This window comes from Thamnophis elegans, chromosome 6 (genome assembly GCF_009769535.1).
Source record: "Thamnophis elegans isolate rThaEle1 chromosome 6, rThaEle1.pri, whole genome shotgun sequence".
In the NCBI taxonomy this organism is placed as follows: domain Eukaryota; kingdom Metazoa; phylum Chordata; class Lepidosauria; order Squamata; family Colubridae; genus Thamnophis; species Thamnophis elegans.
Window position 1 is genome coordinate 4,143,511 of NC_045546.1, and position 17,995 is coordinate 4,161,505.

General features: G+C 46.0%; 1 protein-coding gene across 1 annotated transcript in view; it reads right to left on the reverse strand.

The window, feature by feature from the left end:
- Positions 1-3,884: 3,884 nt before the first annotated feature.
- Positions 3,885-17,995, reverse strand: part of LOC116510234 (teneurin-4-like) — a 92,541-nt gene continuing 78,430 nt past the window's right edge. Inside the window, exons 8-10 of the mRNA XM_032219703.1 lie at positions 16,462-16,662; positions 10,042-10,227; positions 3,885-3,943 (exon numbers count right to left, since the gene is read on the reverse strand). Coding sequence (XP_032075594.1) covers positions 3,885-3,943; positions 10,042-10,227; positions 16,462-16,662 — 446 coding nt within the window. The remainder of the gene's footprint in view (positions 3,944-10,041; positions 10,228-16,461; positions 16,663-17,995) is intronic.

Consider the following 17,995-nt stretch of genomic DNA (forward strand, 5'->3'; position numbering starts at 1 on the left):
GAGAAGACAGATAGGACATTAGTGAAAGACGGTTGCAGTTACAGAAGGATGGAGTTGAAAATGACCTTCCTGGGCTTCAATCCATTGGAGGGGGAAGGGGAGAAATCATGTCATGCTAGACTTTAGGTGACAATGGTGAGGTTGGGGAGATGGGGAGGGGCACCTAAGCTGAGATTTGTGCACAGGGCAGGGCGGGGAGGGGGAGAGCTGGATGGAGACACACCAAGGACACCAGAGGGAAAAAAATAAAGCCACCATACCTTTCACTACCTTATCCAGATAGTGAGCTTGGAAAAAAATAAAAAAAATAAAATAAAAGACAGAACATGTAAAGTAGGATTGAATTTTTTTTTTTTTTTTAAAGTGCAGTACAGTTTCACTTACGAGACAGTGAGGCTTAAGCGGCGGCCCGGGGCGGTGGGAGAGGAGCAAAGTGGGAGGAAGGAGGAAACAACGACGGCAGCGGCGGAGGGAAGAACAGGAGGCCAAGTGGATATTGTAGGGAGGGTGGATCAAAGGGGGGGAAAGCAGGCATTCGTTCAAAGGGGAGGAATTTGGATCGATGCAACGTGGAAAAACCGGGGTGCCCGCAAAAAAAGCAGGTCATTTGCAAGGATTGGGTAGCCAACCTCGCAACCTCACACTGTAGCGGCACTCAATCATTTGCCCAAAGGTGCTTTTATTCCCACCACAAGAGGCTACTGGACTTTCTTGGCTTTTCTTTGAAGATGTTTCGCTTCTGGTCCAGGAAGTTTCTTCGGCTCTGACTGGACGGCAGAGGAACGGAAGGATTGATATTCCTTGCAGGCAGCTGGTCATTTGCATCCTTTTTTTAGAGAGTCGTTGAGGCCACTTGGAGGTTTGTCTGTGTTGAGGAGACATCCTGCAGGAAGCACAGCTCCACGACACAGTCCTTTCAGCCGCCCATTCTCATTTGCACCACTCGGACAGAGATAAACCTCCAAGTGGCCTCAACAACTCCCTAAAAGGATGCAAATGACCAGCTGTCTGCAAGGAGTATAAATCCTTCCATTCCTCACCATCCAGTCAGAGCTGAAGAAGCTTCTTGGATGAGAAGCGAAACGTCTTCAAAAGAAAAAAGCAAGAAAGTTCAGTTGCCTCCTGAAGAAAAAAACACCTTTGGGAACCTGGATGATGGAGAATCTCCATAGATAATCTTTTTCCTGTTTTTGCTTCTCCTGCCAGACACTTATTGGTGGTAGGGACCCAACAGGATGTGTCCTTGACTTACAACAGTTCACTTAATGACCGTTCAGTTACAATTGCACTGAAAAAAGGGCCATTTTTCACGCTTACAACTTTTGTAGCCTCCCCATGATCACCTGATCAAAATTCAGATGCTTGGCAACTGGTTCATATTTATGACAGTTGCCATGTCGTAGCATCAAGGGAGACAAGAACAGCCTGTGACAATTGGCATGATTTTGATCCCTGGGATAGAAAATTGCTTATCCGTTCCAAAACAAAGGACTAATATTGACCACAGGATTCATGTAGAGCTGAGGGAGGCCTTAGGTGGGCCTCATAATTGGGATATTCTCATCTTCTTTCTACTTTCTCTGGAAGGAGAATTTTCTCAGGCGATTAATTAACTTCTGTTACAAAGAGAAGGGCCATGCCCATTGAGGATAGGTTCAGCAAGTGAAAAGAAACTTTACAAAGATTTTAGGTCAGAGAGAGAGAAAGAGAAAGAGAAAGAGGAGAAAGAGAGAGAGAGAGGGAAAGAGAGGGAGACAGAGAGTGGGAGGAAAGAGAAACAGAAAGAGGGAGGGAGAAAGAAAGAGAAAGAGAGACAGAGTGGGAGAAAGAGATGAAGAAAGACATAGACAGAAAGTGGGAGGAAAGAAAGAGAGAAAGAGACAGAGAGAGAAAAAAGAAAGGAAGGAAGAACGAAAGAAAGAAATAGACACACAGAGAAAAAGACAGACACATGGAGAGAGAGACGAAGAGAAAAAGAGAGAGTGAGAGAACGAGAAACACACACAGAAAGAGAAAAACAGAGAGAAACACACACACACACAGAGAGAGACAGAGAGGAGACAGAGAAAGTGAGTGAAAGAGAAACACAAACAGAGAGAAACACAGAGAAAGAAACAGAGATATAGAGAGGAAGATAGGTAAAGAGAGGGAGGGAGGGGGGAGAGAGTGAAAGAGAAACACAGAGAGAAACACACACACACAGAGACAGAGAGGAGACAGAGAAAGTGAGTGAAAGAGAAACACAAACAGAGAGAAACACAGAGAAAGAAACAGAGATATAGAGAGGAAGATAGGTAAAGAGAGGGAGGGAGGGAGGGGGAGAGAGAGTGAAGGAGAAACACAGAGAGAAAAAAACAGAGTGAGAGAAAGAGAAACAGAGAGGAAGACAGATAAAAAGAGAGAGGGAGGGAGGGGGAGAGAGGAGAAGGAGAGAGTGAAAGATAATCACAGATAGACACAGAGGGAAAGAAACAGAGTGAGATAAATAGAAACAGAGAAAGTGAGAGAAAGAGAAACAAAGGAAGACAGAGAGAGGGAGGGAGACGAAGAGAGAGGAGAGAGAGAAAGAGAGAGTGAAAGAAACAGAGAGAAAGAAACAGAGAGAGTGAGAGAAAGATTCAGAGAGGAAGACAGATAAAGGAGGGAGGGAGAGGGATGAGAGGGAGAAAGAGAGAGTGAAAGCAACAGAGAAAGAAACAGAGAGAGTGAGAGAAAGATACAGAGAGGAAGACAGATAAAGAGAGAAAGGGAGGGAGGGGGAGAGAGGAGAAGGAGAGAGTGAAAGATAATCATAGACACAGAGATAAAGAAACAGTGAGAGAAAGAGAAACAGAGAGAGAAAGAGAAACAGAAGAAAGAGCGAGGGAGGGAGAGGGAGAGAGAGGAGAGGGAGAAAGAGTGAGTGAAAGAAACAGAGAGAAAGAATCAGAGAGAGTGAGAGAAAGACACAGAGAGGAAGACAGATAAAGAGAGGGAGGGAGGGGGAGAGAGGAGAAGGAGAAAGTGAAAGAGAAACACAAAGAGAAAGAAACAGAGAGAAAGAGAGGAAGATAGGTAAAGAGAAAGAGGGAGGTAGGGGGAGAGAGAGTGAAAGAGAAACAGAGAGAAAAAAACAGAGTGAGAGAAAGAGAAACAGAGAGGAAGACAGATTAAAAAGAGGGAGGGGGAGAGAGGCGAAGGAGAGAGTGAAAGATAATCACAGACAGACACAGAGTGAAAGAAACAGAGTGAGAGAAAGAAACAGAGGAAGACAGAGAGAGGGAGGGAGGGAGAGGGAGAAAGAGAGAGTGAAAGAAACAGAGAGAGGGAGAGAAAGATACAGAGAGGAAGACAGATAAAGAGAGGGAGGGAGGGGAAGAGAAGAGAGGGAGAAAGAGAGAGTGAAAGAGAAACACAGAGAAAGAAACAGAGAGAGTGAGAGGAAGATAGATAGAGAGAGAGGGAGGGAAGGAGGGGAAGAAGAGAGGGTCTCTCTCTGTGTGAATGTGTCTACCAACAGGGCCAGGCGTTTCCACTCCCAGCAGCGTGTCTGAATTGTCCTTTTTCCCTTCCTGCCACTGGCAACTTCAAAAAAGAGGGGAGGGGGGAAAATAACTTCTTGATGGTGGTGGGGAGAGAGGGGTTGAGAGTTAAGGCTCTCTTCTTCCTGCTGGCACTTTGCTCTTATTTATCAAGTTACTGAGGAAGGATGGGAGAGGCCTGTTTTAACTCACTCGGGCACCCTTCCCACACTCTTTCTAATCTTCTGGTGTTTTCTGGGGCTTTCCCCCTGCCCCCTCCCCTTTCTGCACTGGCTCAGAAAGACCACCCAACTCGGGGATGATGGGGAGGGAGACACATGACCTTTGAAAGAATTTCGGGCGGATTGCCCCCCCCTTCCCCATTCAGAGTCTAGACTCCAGGATGTCTGAGGGAGAAGTGAAAAAGCACAATATATTCACATCTGTAAGCCAAAAAAGAGAGAGGAAAGGAGAAAAATGGCTTGAATTCCGTGTGAGATGGGAGAAGGGTCAAATCCATGGCCATTTAGAAGACTTCGCTTACACTCTGTTAGATGATTAATAAAGGTTCCCCTCGCACATCTGTGCTAGTCGTTCCTGACTCTAGGGGGCAGTGCTCATCTCAGTTTCAAAGCCGAAGAGCCAGCGCTGTCCGAAGACGTCTCCATGGTCATGTGGCCGGCGTGACTCAACGCCGAAGGCACACGGAACGCTGTTCCCTTCCCACCAAAGGTGGTTCCTATTTTTCTACTTGCATTTTTTAACGTGCTTTCGAACCGCTAGGTTGGCAGAAGCTGGGAACAAGTCACGGGAGCTCACTCCGTTATGCAGCGCTAGGGATTCGAACCACCGAACTGCTGATCTTCTGATCGACAAGCTCAGCGCCTTAGCCACTGAGCCATCGCGTCCTCCTAGATGACTTATAGATACAATTATATTGCCTTGAGAAGCCCATCAAAAAGAAAATTTAGTACCGGTGGTCCTTGACTTACAACAGTTCGTTTAGCGACTGTTTAAAGTTAAAACGGCACTGGCAAAAAATGACGTGTTTTTCACACTTAGCGACCGTTGCAGCATCCCCATGGTCACGTGATCAAAATTCAGCCGCTTGGCAATTGATTCATATTTATGATGGTGGCAGTGTCCCGGGTCATATGATCTGCTTTTGTGACCATCTGACTAGCCAAGTCAATGAGGAAGCCAGATTCACTTAGCAACCGTTGTTACTAACTCAACAACTGGCAGTGGTTTACTTAGGGTTAGAAATTATGATTTATAACTTTGCATGAATTAATTCTCAGTCTGTGGGGTCTTTGGTGCTCTCTGAGCTTGGTTCCTGGCAGACGTTTCTTTACCCAACAAGGTACCATCATCAGTGCTAGAAGAGAGTGGGGTTTGTGAAAAGGAGGAGGAGGATTATTGTGGGGTCCTTTGTGCATTCTGAGCTTGGTTGTTTTCTTGCAGACATTTCATTACCCAACTAGGTAACATCATCAGTTCTAAATAGTCTGCAAAAGAAAAACCAAGAACACCAGGAACTCCACAGTTGAACTCTGAGCTACAAATATTCTCTTCTGTTGGCAATTCTTGCTTCTGTCCAATCAATATTATCCTTTTGAAGATAAGACAAAATAAAACTGAGGTCCACTACTTCACTTTTTTTTAAAGCTACCCCAAAATTGTGGGGTTTTGTGTTGCCACGTAAGAACTCTTTGACAGTGATGGAGAGACAGCTAAAATGATTTTTGAGCTAACAAAATGTGCTCTCCACTGCTAGGTAGAATAGTAGAAGGGATGAGTTAATGGGAGCACATTAGTATGTCTTTGGAGAACAGCCTGCCCATCACATGGGTATTTTTCCCCCCTTTGGGTCTGTTAAAGTAATCCTTGGTTTATGGCCTCGTTTATTTTTACGCTGTATCGGTAATGGTTTAAATCGGTGCTTTTCAAACTTAACAATTCTGACACACTGGATTTCGACAACTCGGTGAGGTGTGTAGGATTGAGAGAAAGAGAGAGAGAGAAAGAGGGAGGGAGAGAGAGAGGAAGAAGGAAGGAAGGAGGAGGGGGGAGAGAGAGAAAGAAATAAGGAAGGAGGGAGAGAGAAAGAAAGAAGAAAGAGAGAGAGGGAGGCTCAAAATTATCCATCCAGCTTTCTTGCCTAAGGTGAGACTGGAACTCATGGTCTCCTAGGGATTAGCCCAAAGTCACCCAATCAGCTTTCATGCTTAAGGCAGAACTAGAATTCACCACTTCTGGGTGATTGGCCCAAAGTCTCCCATTCAGCTTTTGTGCCTAAGGTGGGACTAGAACTCACTGTCTTCTGGTGATTGGCCCAAAGTCACCCATTGGCTTTCATGCCTAAGGTGGGACTAGAACTCACAGTCTCCTGGTGATTGGCCCAAAGTCACCCAGCTGGCTTTCATGGCTAAGGCAGGACTAGAACTCATGGTCTCCTGGTTTCCAGCCTTAACTGCTAGAGGCCAAACCGGCTCCCTTGTCTAAAACAGGCAAACCTTTGGCCATATTTTATCACAAACATCAGTTGTGTGTTCTACAACAGGACAAGTTACCCTTGAGCAACCAAGGGGATAGAGCGATAACAGACGTACAGAGGAATATAACACAAAGCCATGCAAGGAAACCACAATCACATGAGGAAAAGGTCACACACCCCGTGGAATTCCACACAAATGTCCTTCCATCTGTGCCAGGGTTGGTTCAGTACTTTCATTTGCTTCTTCAAAACATGGGGATTTTTTTTTCTCGTTCTCATCAATTGGTTTTAAAGACTATATTCTCTTTGGAAAAGAATAGAATAACAGAGTTGGAAGGGACCTTGGAGGTCTTCTAGTCCAACCCCCTGCTCAGGCAGGAAGGAAACCCTAAGCCATTTCAGAGAAATCCTTGCCCAATCTCTTCTTAAAAACATCCAGTGTTGGAGCATTCACAACTTCTGGAGGCAACGTTGTTCCACTGATTAATTGTTCTCACTGTCAGGAAAGTCCTCCTCAGTTCTAAGTTGCTTCTCTCCTTGATTAGTTTCCACCCATTGCTCCTTGTCCTGTCTTCAGGTGCTTTGGAGAAAATAGCTTGACTCCCTCTTCTATGTGGCAGCCCGTTAGTTGAGAAGTTAGCTGAGAAGATCTGAGAACAGCTGGACTGTTTAGCAACAAATCAATTTAATTGGGCCTTTCACCTGACCTTCTGATACTAACCTAGGCTCAGGGTTCGCACCGGTGGGGAAATGATAAACTAACTGAACGCAACAGGCTATGATAGGACCCAAGTGAATTCAAGTCAAATCTAACCAAGGTTAACGTTGTGTGAGTACAGCTGGTAGGCCTTTCACTGACCTCTATCAGCAAGTTACACCAACCTTCCCACCGAATTGCAATTCCAATGGATTTAAAAAGAAGTGCGTTTTACTCCCTAGCTGATGGCTCTTTGGTCCGTAAAGCATAAAATTAAAAATGCAGCTGGAGGTTCCCATTTATAGAGCTTGGGTTCATAATGGGCTCTGGATGGGTAACATCAGCATAGCTAACTAATAAAAAAGGATTTACTGTACAGCACAGGTGAGTACACCAGAATTCAACACAAGATATTGGCCAATGACGACAAGACAAGGTGTATATGGTATAGATCCACAACTGTGTCACCCAACTCAGAAGGCGAGGATTCAGAGGGATACAGATACAGATTAACAGAGTCGGAAGGGACCTTGTAGGTCATCTAGTCCAGCCCAAACAGGAGACCCTACACTATTTCTGACAGAGGGCTGTCCAGTCTCTTCTTGAAAGCCTCCAGTGATGAAGCTCCCACAACTTCTGAAGGCAACTTCTGCTCCATTGAATATAGAATAATAGAGTTGGAAGGGACCTTGTAGGTCATCTAGTCCAACCCCTCGCCCAAGCAGGAGACCCTACACCATTTCTGACAGAGGTCTGTCCAGTCTCTTCTTGAAAGCCTCCAGTGATGAAGCTCCCACAACTTCTGAAGGCAACTTCTGCTCCATTGAATATAGAATAACAGAGTTGGAAGGGACCTTGTAGGTCATCTAGTCCAACCCCTCACCCAAGCAGGAGACCCTACACTATTTCTGACAGATGACTGTCCAGTCTCTTCTTGAAAGCCTCCAATGATGAAGCTCCCACAACTTCTGAAGGCAACTTCTGTTCCATTGAATATAGAATAACAGAGTTGGAAGGGACCTTGTAGGTCATCTAGTCCAACCCCTCGCCCAAGGAGGAGACCCTACACCATTTCTGACAGAGGGCTGTCCAGTCTCTTCTTGAAAGCCTCCAGTGATGAAGCTCCCACAACTTCTGAAGGCCATGGGTTGATTTTTCTCACTGTCAGAAAATGTCTCCATATTTCTGCGTTGAATCTCTCTTTGGTCAAAAAAATGGAACAGCCTTTCCAAAGATTTTATATAAAGAAAAAAAAGTCTTAAGTACGGTTTCTTTTTCTTTTTAACGGAGTTAGGAAAGATTCTAGATGATAATATTCCAAAGGAATGTCTTGATTTCAAATAGCCTCTTGTCTCCTACGGAAGGTTCAAAAGTAAAATATCTCAGGATAACCACTGGATCTCAAAATTAAAGAAACTGGAATCTTCTCTTCTCTGAACACAGATCTATTTTGGCTAATGTTCCGAGATTGGAAAGCATTACAGCTGGTCCTGGACTTATGACGCCAATCCCAATGTTTGTTGCTAAGCGAGATAATTGTAAAAAATGAGTTTTGCCCCATTTTATGACCTTTTCTTGCCACCGCAGTTTGTCAAGTTAGTAACACGGTCGTTAAATAAATCCGACTTCCCCATCGATTTGGCTGCTCAGAAGGTCGCAACCGGGGATCATGTAACTCCGGGACATTGCGACCGTCGTAAATGTGAACCAGTTGCCGGACATCTGCATTTTGATTAGGTGATCATGAGGATGTTGTAAATGTGGGGAGGGGGGGAAAGGACATAAATCACTTTTTTCAGTGCCGTTGCAACTTTGAATGGTCATAAAACAAACTGTTGTAAGTCGAGGACTGCCTGTAGTGAATCTTTCTCCATTGTTTTCTGCTTGTCTGAAGATCGCAAAAGGTGATCCCATGATTCTGGGACACTGCACAACCTTCATGAATACGTGTCCAGATTTTGATTGTGTAACCACGGAGATGCTGCAATGGTCATTAAGTATGAAATACGGTCATAAGAACTCTTTTTTCCAGTGGCACTGTAACTTTAGAGTGGAGTAGGAATAGAATAGAATAACAGAGTTGGAAGGGACCTTGGAGGTCTTCTAGTCAACCCCCTGCTTAGGCAGGAAACCCTACACCACTTCAGACAAATGGCTATCCAACATCTTCTTAAAGACTTCCAGTGTTGGGGCGTTTACAACTTCTGAGGCAACTTCTGTTCCACTGATTAATTGTTCTCACTGTCAGGAAATTTCTCCTCAGTTCTAAGTTGCTTCTCTCCTTGATTAGTTTCCATCTGTTGCTTTTCATCCTGCCTTCAGGGGCTTTAACAGAATAACAGAGTTGGAAGGGACCTTGGGGGTCTTCTAGTCCAACCCCCTGCTCAAGCTGGAGACCCTGCACCATTTCAGATCAATGGTTATCCAATCTCTTCCTAAAAACTTCCAGTGTTGGGGCATTCACAACTTCTGGAGGCAACGTTGTTCCACTGATCAATTGTCCTCACTTTCAGGAAATCTCTCCTTAGTTCTAAGTTGCTTCTCTCCTTCATTACTTTCCACCCATTGCTTCTTCTGCCTTCAGTGCTTAGGAGAATAGCTTGACTCCCTCTTCTTTGGGGCAGCCCCTGAGATATCGCAACACTGCTATCCTGCCATCCAAATGAGCATGGTCATTACCAGTAATCCTCGACTTATAACCACACACCGCATGAAAACCGGTCACTCTTTCCAGTGCCGTTCGAACGGTCTCTAAATGAATTAGTTGTAAGTTGAGGACTGACTGTACCACTTAGAGCCGTGGTGGCAACAGTGGTTAGACTGCAGTACTGCAAGCTACTTCTGCTGACTGCCAGTAATTTGGCAGTTCGATCCTGACCAGCTCACGATTGAATCGTCCTTCCGAGGTGGGTAAAATGAGGACCCAGATTGTTGGGGGCAAGAGGCTGACTCTGTAAACTGCTTAGGGAGGGCTGTAAAAGTACCGTGAAGTGGTATATAAGTCTAAGTGCTGTTGCTATTCTACTGCGTCGGTCATCCGACGACTTCTTACAGTCTTGCCTTGCGTTCCTCCATCGCTGCGGTGGGCTCGTCTGGCCAAATGAAAGGACATTGGTGGGGGGTGGGGGGGCTTGCAAAAGCCGAGGGGAGAATCACGGCATGGAAATGTGTGAGATGCAGACGTGAACACCCCAAGAATGTAAAGAAAAAAAAAGTTGCAACATGCTTCATTAATGTCCAACCGATTCCGTTAAGCATGCTCTGCCCACCGTATCCTCTCCACCCGCCGACGCCCCCCCCCTCCGCCTTTCCCAATATTCCTTTCTTGCCAAAACCTTTCCTCTTACCGATGGTGCAGTGCTCTCCGTTCCAGCCGGGGCTGCATTCACACTTGCCGTCCCGGCAGGTCCCGTGTTCGTTGCAGCGCGGGTGACACGCTCGCTGGTCGCACGCCGCCCCCATCCAGCCCTCTTCGCAGCGGCAGGCGCCCCCAACGCAGGCGCCATGGACACCACAGTCGGCCGCACAGATTTCTGCAGGAGAACATTAAAAAAATAAAAAATAAAAAGGGGGGTCGGGTGGAAGGTCAGTGGGGTAGAAAGAAGAGGGATCGGGGGTGAAAGAAATGACCAGGAGTTCATTGTTATTAAAAGAAATAAAATAAAATAAGGAAGTCACACTCCGCTACCTTATCCTGATGGGGGGAATGAAAAGGATAGTTGTGGTTTCTGAAACTAATCCCCTTTGACGTTAGGAATCTAATAAGCAGATTAACAAAGAAGAGGGGGAAAAAAGGCGATTGACACGGCTTGGTGGGATCCATTGGTGCCTGAAACTCCTTTTAAAACTTTTTAATACGATCACACACACACACACACACACACACCCGCAGACACACACTGACTCCAAAAGGGCCCTTTCAGAGTTAAAGGAACAAAAGTCACTTTTTAATTAAAAACTAGTTGAGTGTAAAACAACGCAGAACAATCGGCCGCTAAATCGACTGAAAAAATAAAGTGAAGTGTAGCCGGGCAAAGTCTATTTACGGTGGGTTATCGCTCCTGGTTACAGATCTGGGGTGTTTGGGAACGTCGTGTTTCCTCTTTGTGGCCTGCATTGTGGGAATGTTGACAAAAGATGCTTTATTGGGTTTTCGAAATGTTTGGGAGAGCTTTGAAATGTGCTCTTCTCTCTAGGATACACACAGGGCAAGCCTCTTAAAGAGAACGGCTTGTCTCTAACAAGGCTGGAGTCAAAAGGCACCAGCTAGGCGGTGAGCTGTAGAAATGGGGACCAGGAAATCCACAATGGTTTCTGTCTGTCCATCTACTTGCCTACCAACTCAAGAACCATGGAAAATCTTCCTTCCTTCCTTCCTTCCTTCCTTCCTTCCTTCCTTCCTTCCTTCCTTCCTGTTACTCTCACTTTTCCCTTTCCTTCCTTCTTTCCTTCCTTCAATGTACTCTTACTCTTCCCTTCCCTTCCTTCTTTCCTTCCTTCTACCTTATGATTCTTGACGAATGTATCTTGTCTTTTTATGTACAACTGAGAGCATATGCGCCAAAGACAAATTCCTTGTGTGTCTAATCACACTTGGCCAATAAAGAATTCTATTCTTCCTTCCTTCCTGTTACTCTCACTCTTCCCTTTCCTTCCTTTTTTCCTTCCTTCAATTTACTCTTACTCTTCCCTTTCCTTCCTTCCTTCCTCCTTTCCTTCCTTATACCTTATGATTCTTGACGAATGTATCTTGTCTTTTTATGTACACTCAGAGCATATGCGCCAAAGATAAATTCCTTGTGTGTCTAATCACACTTGGCCAATAAAGAATTCTATCCTTCCTTCCTTCTTTCCTTCCTTCCTTCTTTCCTTCCTTCCTTCCTTCCTTTCTTCCTTATACCTTATGATTCTTGACGAATGTATCTTGTCTTTTTATGTACACTGAGAGCATATGCACCAGAGACAAATTCCTTGTGTGTCTAATCACACTTGGCCAATAAAGAATTCTATCCTTCCTTCCTTCCTTCCTTCCTTCCTTCCTTCCTTCCTTCCTTCTTTCCTTCCTTCCTTATACCTTATGATTCTTGACGAATGTATCTTGTCTTTTTATGTACACTGAGAGCATATGCACCAGACAAATTCCTTGTGTGTCTAATCACACTTGGCCAATAAAGAATTCTATCCTTCCTTCCTTCCTCCCTCCCTTTTTACTTTTCCTTTCTCTTCTTGAAAGCCTCTAGTGATGAAGTTCCCACAACTTCTGAAGGCAACTTCTGTTTCATAGGTTGATTGTTCTCCCTATCAGAAAATTTCTCATTTCCAGGTTGAATCTCTCCTTGGTCAGTTTCCATCCATTATTCCTTGTCTGGCCTTTGGGTGCTTTGGAAAAGAGCTCGACCCCCTCCTCTCTGTGGCAGCCCCTCAAATATTGGAAGGCTGCTATCCTGTCTCCCCTGGTCCTTCTCTTCCCTAGACCAGCCATGCCCAGTTCCTGCAACCGTTCTTACAGGATGATTATATTTTTTGCACTGTGCAAAAATTAGCATCCTCAACTCCATGTCTATAATTCTTTGAGTGAACGTTACAACAGGTATTTCTTCACTCCCGTGGATGACAAACTACACACACACACACACACACACACACACACAAACACAAGGGTCACAAATCAGAACATTGCCTTTTCCTGCTATGCATTTGCAACACTCACTCACACACACACACCCTTCTCGCTTTTTGCGAGAGCGCACACAATTACACCCAACCTTTGCTCTTCAGACTTCATCCTTCACGGAGCTACTTCTGAGGCTAACGTTTTATTATTGTTGTGTGCCTCCCGGCCAAAAGTCTCCGCTAAGGTGATTGGTAAACTCTCTCCCAATTTCTCCAAGTCAACTTCAAGCTCCCCAAAAGATGAATGATTGTGCGTTATTTGCTAAAAAGGTAAATTCTCCTCCGGGTCATACTTGAGTGAGTGCTTGAATAACGTTTCTTGGAGCCATAGAGTAATGGGTCGGTCACTTTTTTGTTTTGAGATTCTTTTGTTTAAAACAAAGCTTCCTTTTAGCCTCCACAAAAAGATAGAAAGGTGTTCTGACCTGTTTCCCCTAACATGACAAACCCTCTGTAGTTGAAGCAATGATTCCTTTATTAGGAGTGCCAGCATCCCTGGCAAAAAAATTCTCTCTCAAAAGTTTCCCTCTCAAAAGTTTCTCTCTCACCGCAGAATAACAAGTCTATCCGGCTGGGAGATGAATAGTCGTCTGCCACATCTATTCATCTCCGCCCCCTGCCTTTTATACCCAGAGTTAGGGTGGGACTTTGCTAGCAGCGGTGGCTCTTCTGTCCCAAGGACCGGTCCATAGATTTCCACTGCTCTCCTCTCCTCTGCCACATCTATTCATCTCCACCTCTTGCCTTTTATCCCCAGAGCTAGAGTGGGGTTTTGCTAGCAGCAGTGGCTCTTCTGTCCCAAGGACCGGCCCATAGATTTCCACTGCTCTCCTCTCCTCTGTCACATCTATTCATCTCCGCCCTCTGCCTTTTATACCCAGAGCTAGAGTGGGGTTTTGCTAGCAGCGGTGGCTCTCCCGTCCCAAGGACCAGCCCATAGATTTCCACTGCTCTCCTCTCCTCTGCCACATCTATTCATCTCCACCCTCTGCCTTTTATACCCAGAGCTAGAGTGGGGCTTTACTAGAAGCAGTGGCTCTTCCGTCCCAAGGACTGGCCCATTGATTCCCACTGCTCTCCTCTCCTCTGCCACATCTATCCATCTCCGCCCCCTGCCTTTTATCCCCAGAGCTAGAGTGGGGCTTTACTAGAAGCAGTGGCTCTTCCGTCCCAAGGACTGGCCCATTGATTCCCACTGCTCTCCTCTCCTCTGCCACATCTATCCATCTCCGCCCCCTGCCTTTTATCCCCAGAGCTAGAGTGGGGTTTTGCTAGCAGAGGTGGCTCTTCTGTCCCGAGGACTGGCCCATTGATTCCCACTGCTCTCCTCTCCTCTGCCACATCTATTCATCTCCGCCACCTGCCTTTTATCCCCAGAGATAGGGTTGAGCTTTGCTAGCAGCAGTGGCTCTTCCGTCCCAAGGACCAGCCCATAGATTTCCACTCCTCTCCTCTGCCACATCTATTCATCTCCGCCACCTGCCTTTTATCCCTAGAGAGAGGGTGGAGCTTTGCTAGCAGCGGTGGCTCTTCCATCCCGAGGACCGGCCCATAGATTTCCACTGCCCTCCTCTCCTTTCTGAACATCTGCATGTCAGGCACTGGACCCAGCTGTTGCTCCTCTTCCTCATCAGCCACTTCCAGACCTGGGGGGATTCTCCATCTGAGGGCTGACGGACTTTCTCTCTCTCTCTCTCTCTCCCAGCTCCATTCCCTCTTCCCTCTCGGAACTCTCAGGTTGCCTTAATGCTGACCCTGACTCCCATGCCTCCTCCTCTTCCTCTGATTTGGCTCAGAGCCAAGGTGGCGCAGTGGTTAGGGTGCAGTACTGCAGGCCCCTTCAGCTGACTGCTATCTGCAGTTCAGTGGTTCTAATCTCACCGGCTCAAAGTTGACTCAGCCTTCCATCCTTCCAAGGTGGGTAAAATGAGGACCCGGATTGTTGTTGGGGGCAATATGCTGACTCTGTAAACTGCTTAGAGAGGGCTGAAAGCCCTATGAAGCGGTATATAAGTCTAACTGCTGTTGCTATTGCTACTTGGGGGGGGGGGGCTGGCGGCCGACAGGCCACAATAAAAGGTGGCAGAAAGGAAAGACCTAGTGCCCCATCGAGTCTTCCCTTTGAGTTTTTATTTTATTGTCTTAATTTTTGTTGGATGATGGACGTGCGTTTATCCCAAGCAACCAATTTTGGTTGCTAAGCCAGACAGTTCTTAAGGGAGTTTTGCTCTCAGTTTTCAACTTTTCTTAACACGGTTGTTAAGTGAATCACAGCGGTTGATCGGTTAGTAACCTGGTTGTTAAGTGAATCTGCCTTCTCCGTTGACTTTGCTTGTCGGAAGGTTGCAAAGGGGGATCCCCTGACCCCGGGACGCTACAACCGTCATAAATCAGGAACCCACTGCCAAATTTTGATCACATGATTCTGGGGATGCTACAACACTGGCGTGAAAAATGGCAATAAGGCGCTTCTTTCTGTGCCATCCAGGGGTGGGTTTCAACCGGTTCGTGGCGGTCCCCACGAACCGGTTGGTCGGCGAACCCGGAAGTAAGTAACTTCCAGGAACAGCGAAGGGCCCACCCGCCCGCCTGCTCTCCTTACAGGTCTTTGAAGGCTCCTGCGCTTCCACGCAGGCGCATGGCACATACAGCGCCTGCGCGATTCTCCACGAGCAGCTGGATGGCACATACAGCGCCTGCGCGAGTCTCTGCAAGCAGCTGGAGCATCGCGCAGGCGCTAAGACGCATGCGTGAACTGCGCGCGTGCACGAGGACGCCGCTGGCCCCGTTCCAACCGAACCGGTTGGAACGGGATTAGCAACCCACCCCTGGTGCCATCGTAACTGAATGGCCACTAAACAGAAAGTTGTAAGTTGAGGACTCCTTGTACTGATGACTGATCCAATGCCTCTGCTGGAAAGTGGTTCCAATTGTCCACCTTTTCTTTCTGTGAAGGAACATTTTCTGACATTCCTTCCTGTCGGTTTGAGGTTATGGCCTCATCTTCTTGATTTTTGGCTTCATGTTGAAAATACTGCCTTCTGGAACCCTATCTACACCCTTCCTATGTTTACAAGTTTCAATCATGTCCCCCCCTTTTCCTTCTGTCCTCCAGAAGGGTTAGTGTTGTGGCCTGCCAGCTGCCAGCGGAGTTGGCGGCCGACTCGGACGAGGTTGGGGAGGAACTTGAACCAGTTCTGAATTCTGGAGAAGGCTCTGACGGATGCTCAGCGTCGGACGCAGAGATAGAACAAGGCCCGCCCGACATTTCCCAGCCACCGGAGAGGGAGCTGCCTGTGGAGGCTGTTATGAGTGAGGAGGAAGAACAGCTGGAGCCTGTTCCAGATGCACGAATATGCAGAGCAGTTAGGAGCGGAGAACAACGGAGGACAAGGAATCAACTCGGGAAGCAAGACACACATGGATGCTGAATGACCGACCCTCCTCCCTGGCTGGGGAATAAATAGAAGGAAAGGGGCGTGGTGGTCGTAGGAGACAACAGTTCGTATTTCTGAAGGTTTCGCTCATTGTGTTTCATGCCTCTGCTTGGCAATTATCCCAAGGAACTGATAAGGTCTGTTACTGCAGTTAGAGCTTAATAAAATTTGTATGCCGCCCACTCCCATTGGGACTCTGGGCGGCTCACAGCAAAATAGTCCTTCAAAGAGTTAACTCTTTGAAGGACTATTGCCTGGACTTTTCGGTTTGTGAATGCCATTAATTCACAGGAGATAAATAAAGAGGGTTTTTTTTCGTGACAAGGAGTCGGTTTCTTGTTTCTGTTAAGGCTGGGTCAGAACAGTTAATGAGTCAACCTTGAGCTGATCAGGAGCGAATTCCTGGCAGTGGGAAGAGTTTGCCTGCAACCACTGCGCCATCAGGGCTCCTACTTATCAACTCCCCGCACATCTTGTCCTTGGCAAAGATAACAAAACAGCCACTTGCAATTCATATCCGTTTCATCCCAAGCATGAACAGACCTGCTCCTTGGGAACTCAGGAGCAGGGAGATCTACAAGATTGCAGCCTGTCATTCTACAACCAGAACGGACATGCAAAAGTTCTCCGTAAGTACAATCGTAGGTGCTATATTACCTGTGGAACAGTCGTGTCCAGTCCAGTTAGGATCACAGTTGCAGAGACCAGTTTCGGACAGAAAGGTTCCGTGGCCCGAACACTGATCCAGACAAGTGGCTCTCGGGGTCTCACAGTTGGCCCCTCCCCAGCCCACGGAGCAGTGGCATTCTCCTCTCACACAGACGCCGCGCGCTGAGCAGGTGGGATCCATGCAGTCCACTGCAAAGCAAGGAAGAGAAAATGTGGAAACGTGAATTAGAATTCTTTATTGGCCAAGTGTGATTGGGCACGCAAGGAATTTATCTCTGGTGCATTAGCTCTCAGTGTACATAGAAGCAGAGTAGAGTAGGAATAGGAAGAGTAGAGTAGAGTAGAATGGGAAGAGTAGAGTGGAATAGGAATAGGAATAAAATAGAATTCTTTATTGACCAAGTGTGATTGGACACACAAGGAATTTGTCTCTGGTGCATAAGCTCTCAGTGTACATAGACATTTCTGTAATTTAGAATAGAAAATATAATAGGGTAGAGTGGAGTGGAGTAGAGTAGAAATAGGAATAAGAATAAGAATAGGAAGAGTAGAGTAGGAAGAGGAAGAGTAGAGTAGAATAAAATAGGAATAGAATAGAATCGAATATAGTAATAGGAATATAGAGTAGAGTAGATTAGAATAGGAACGTAGAGCAGAGTAGAGTACAGTAGAATAGGAATATAGAATAAAGTAGAGTAGAGTAGAGTAGAGTAGAATAGAATAGAATAGAATTCTTTATTGTCCAAGTGTGATTGGACACACAAGGAATTTGTTTCTGGTGCATAAGTTCTCTGTACATACAAGTCTCTGAAGTTTAGAATAGAGAATAGAGAATAGAGTAGAGTGGAGTGGAGTGGAATGGAGTAGAGTGGAGTAGAGTAGAACAGAACAGAACTCTTTATTGGCTAAGTTTGATTGGGCACACGAGGAATTTGTCTCCAGTGCATAAGCTCTCAATGTGCCTGCAAGCAACAAGTGATAAATCATGATTATAATCATAAATGCATTCATCATAAACCATAAGGCGCAACCCTCAGCGACAGTCAGGGGATACTAAATAAATTGAATTGAATTGAATTTATTGCACTTATATGCCGCCCTTTTCCCCGGAGGGGACTCAGGGCGGCTCACAATCCAAGTCAGGGAAGGGGGTACAGATAAGGGATAAAAAAGACGAACAAAACAATACACAATAAGCAACCAATACAAATCATACTAGGGTACTAAATAAAGGTAAACCTCAACTTATGACCACAATTGAACCCAACATTTCTGTTGTTAAGTGAGAAATTTCTTAAGTGAGTTTGCTCCATTTTATGAATTTTCTCACCACATTTGTTAAGTGAATCACTGCAATTCTTAAATTAATGACACGGTTGTTAAGTGAATCTGGTTTCCCCATTGAAGGAAAGGATGAAGCGAAAAGAAAGAAAGGAAAAGAAAGAGGGAGGGAGGAAAGAAGGAACAAGTTGGGGTGGCACAGCCATAGCACTTAAACTTATATACCACTTTACAATGCTTT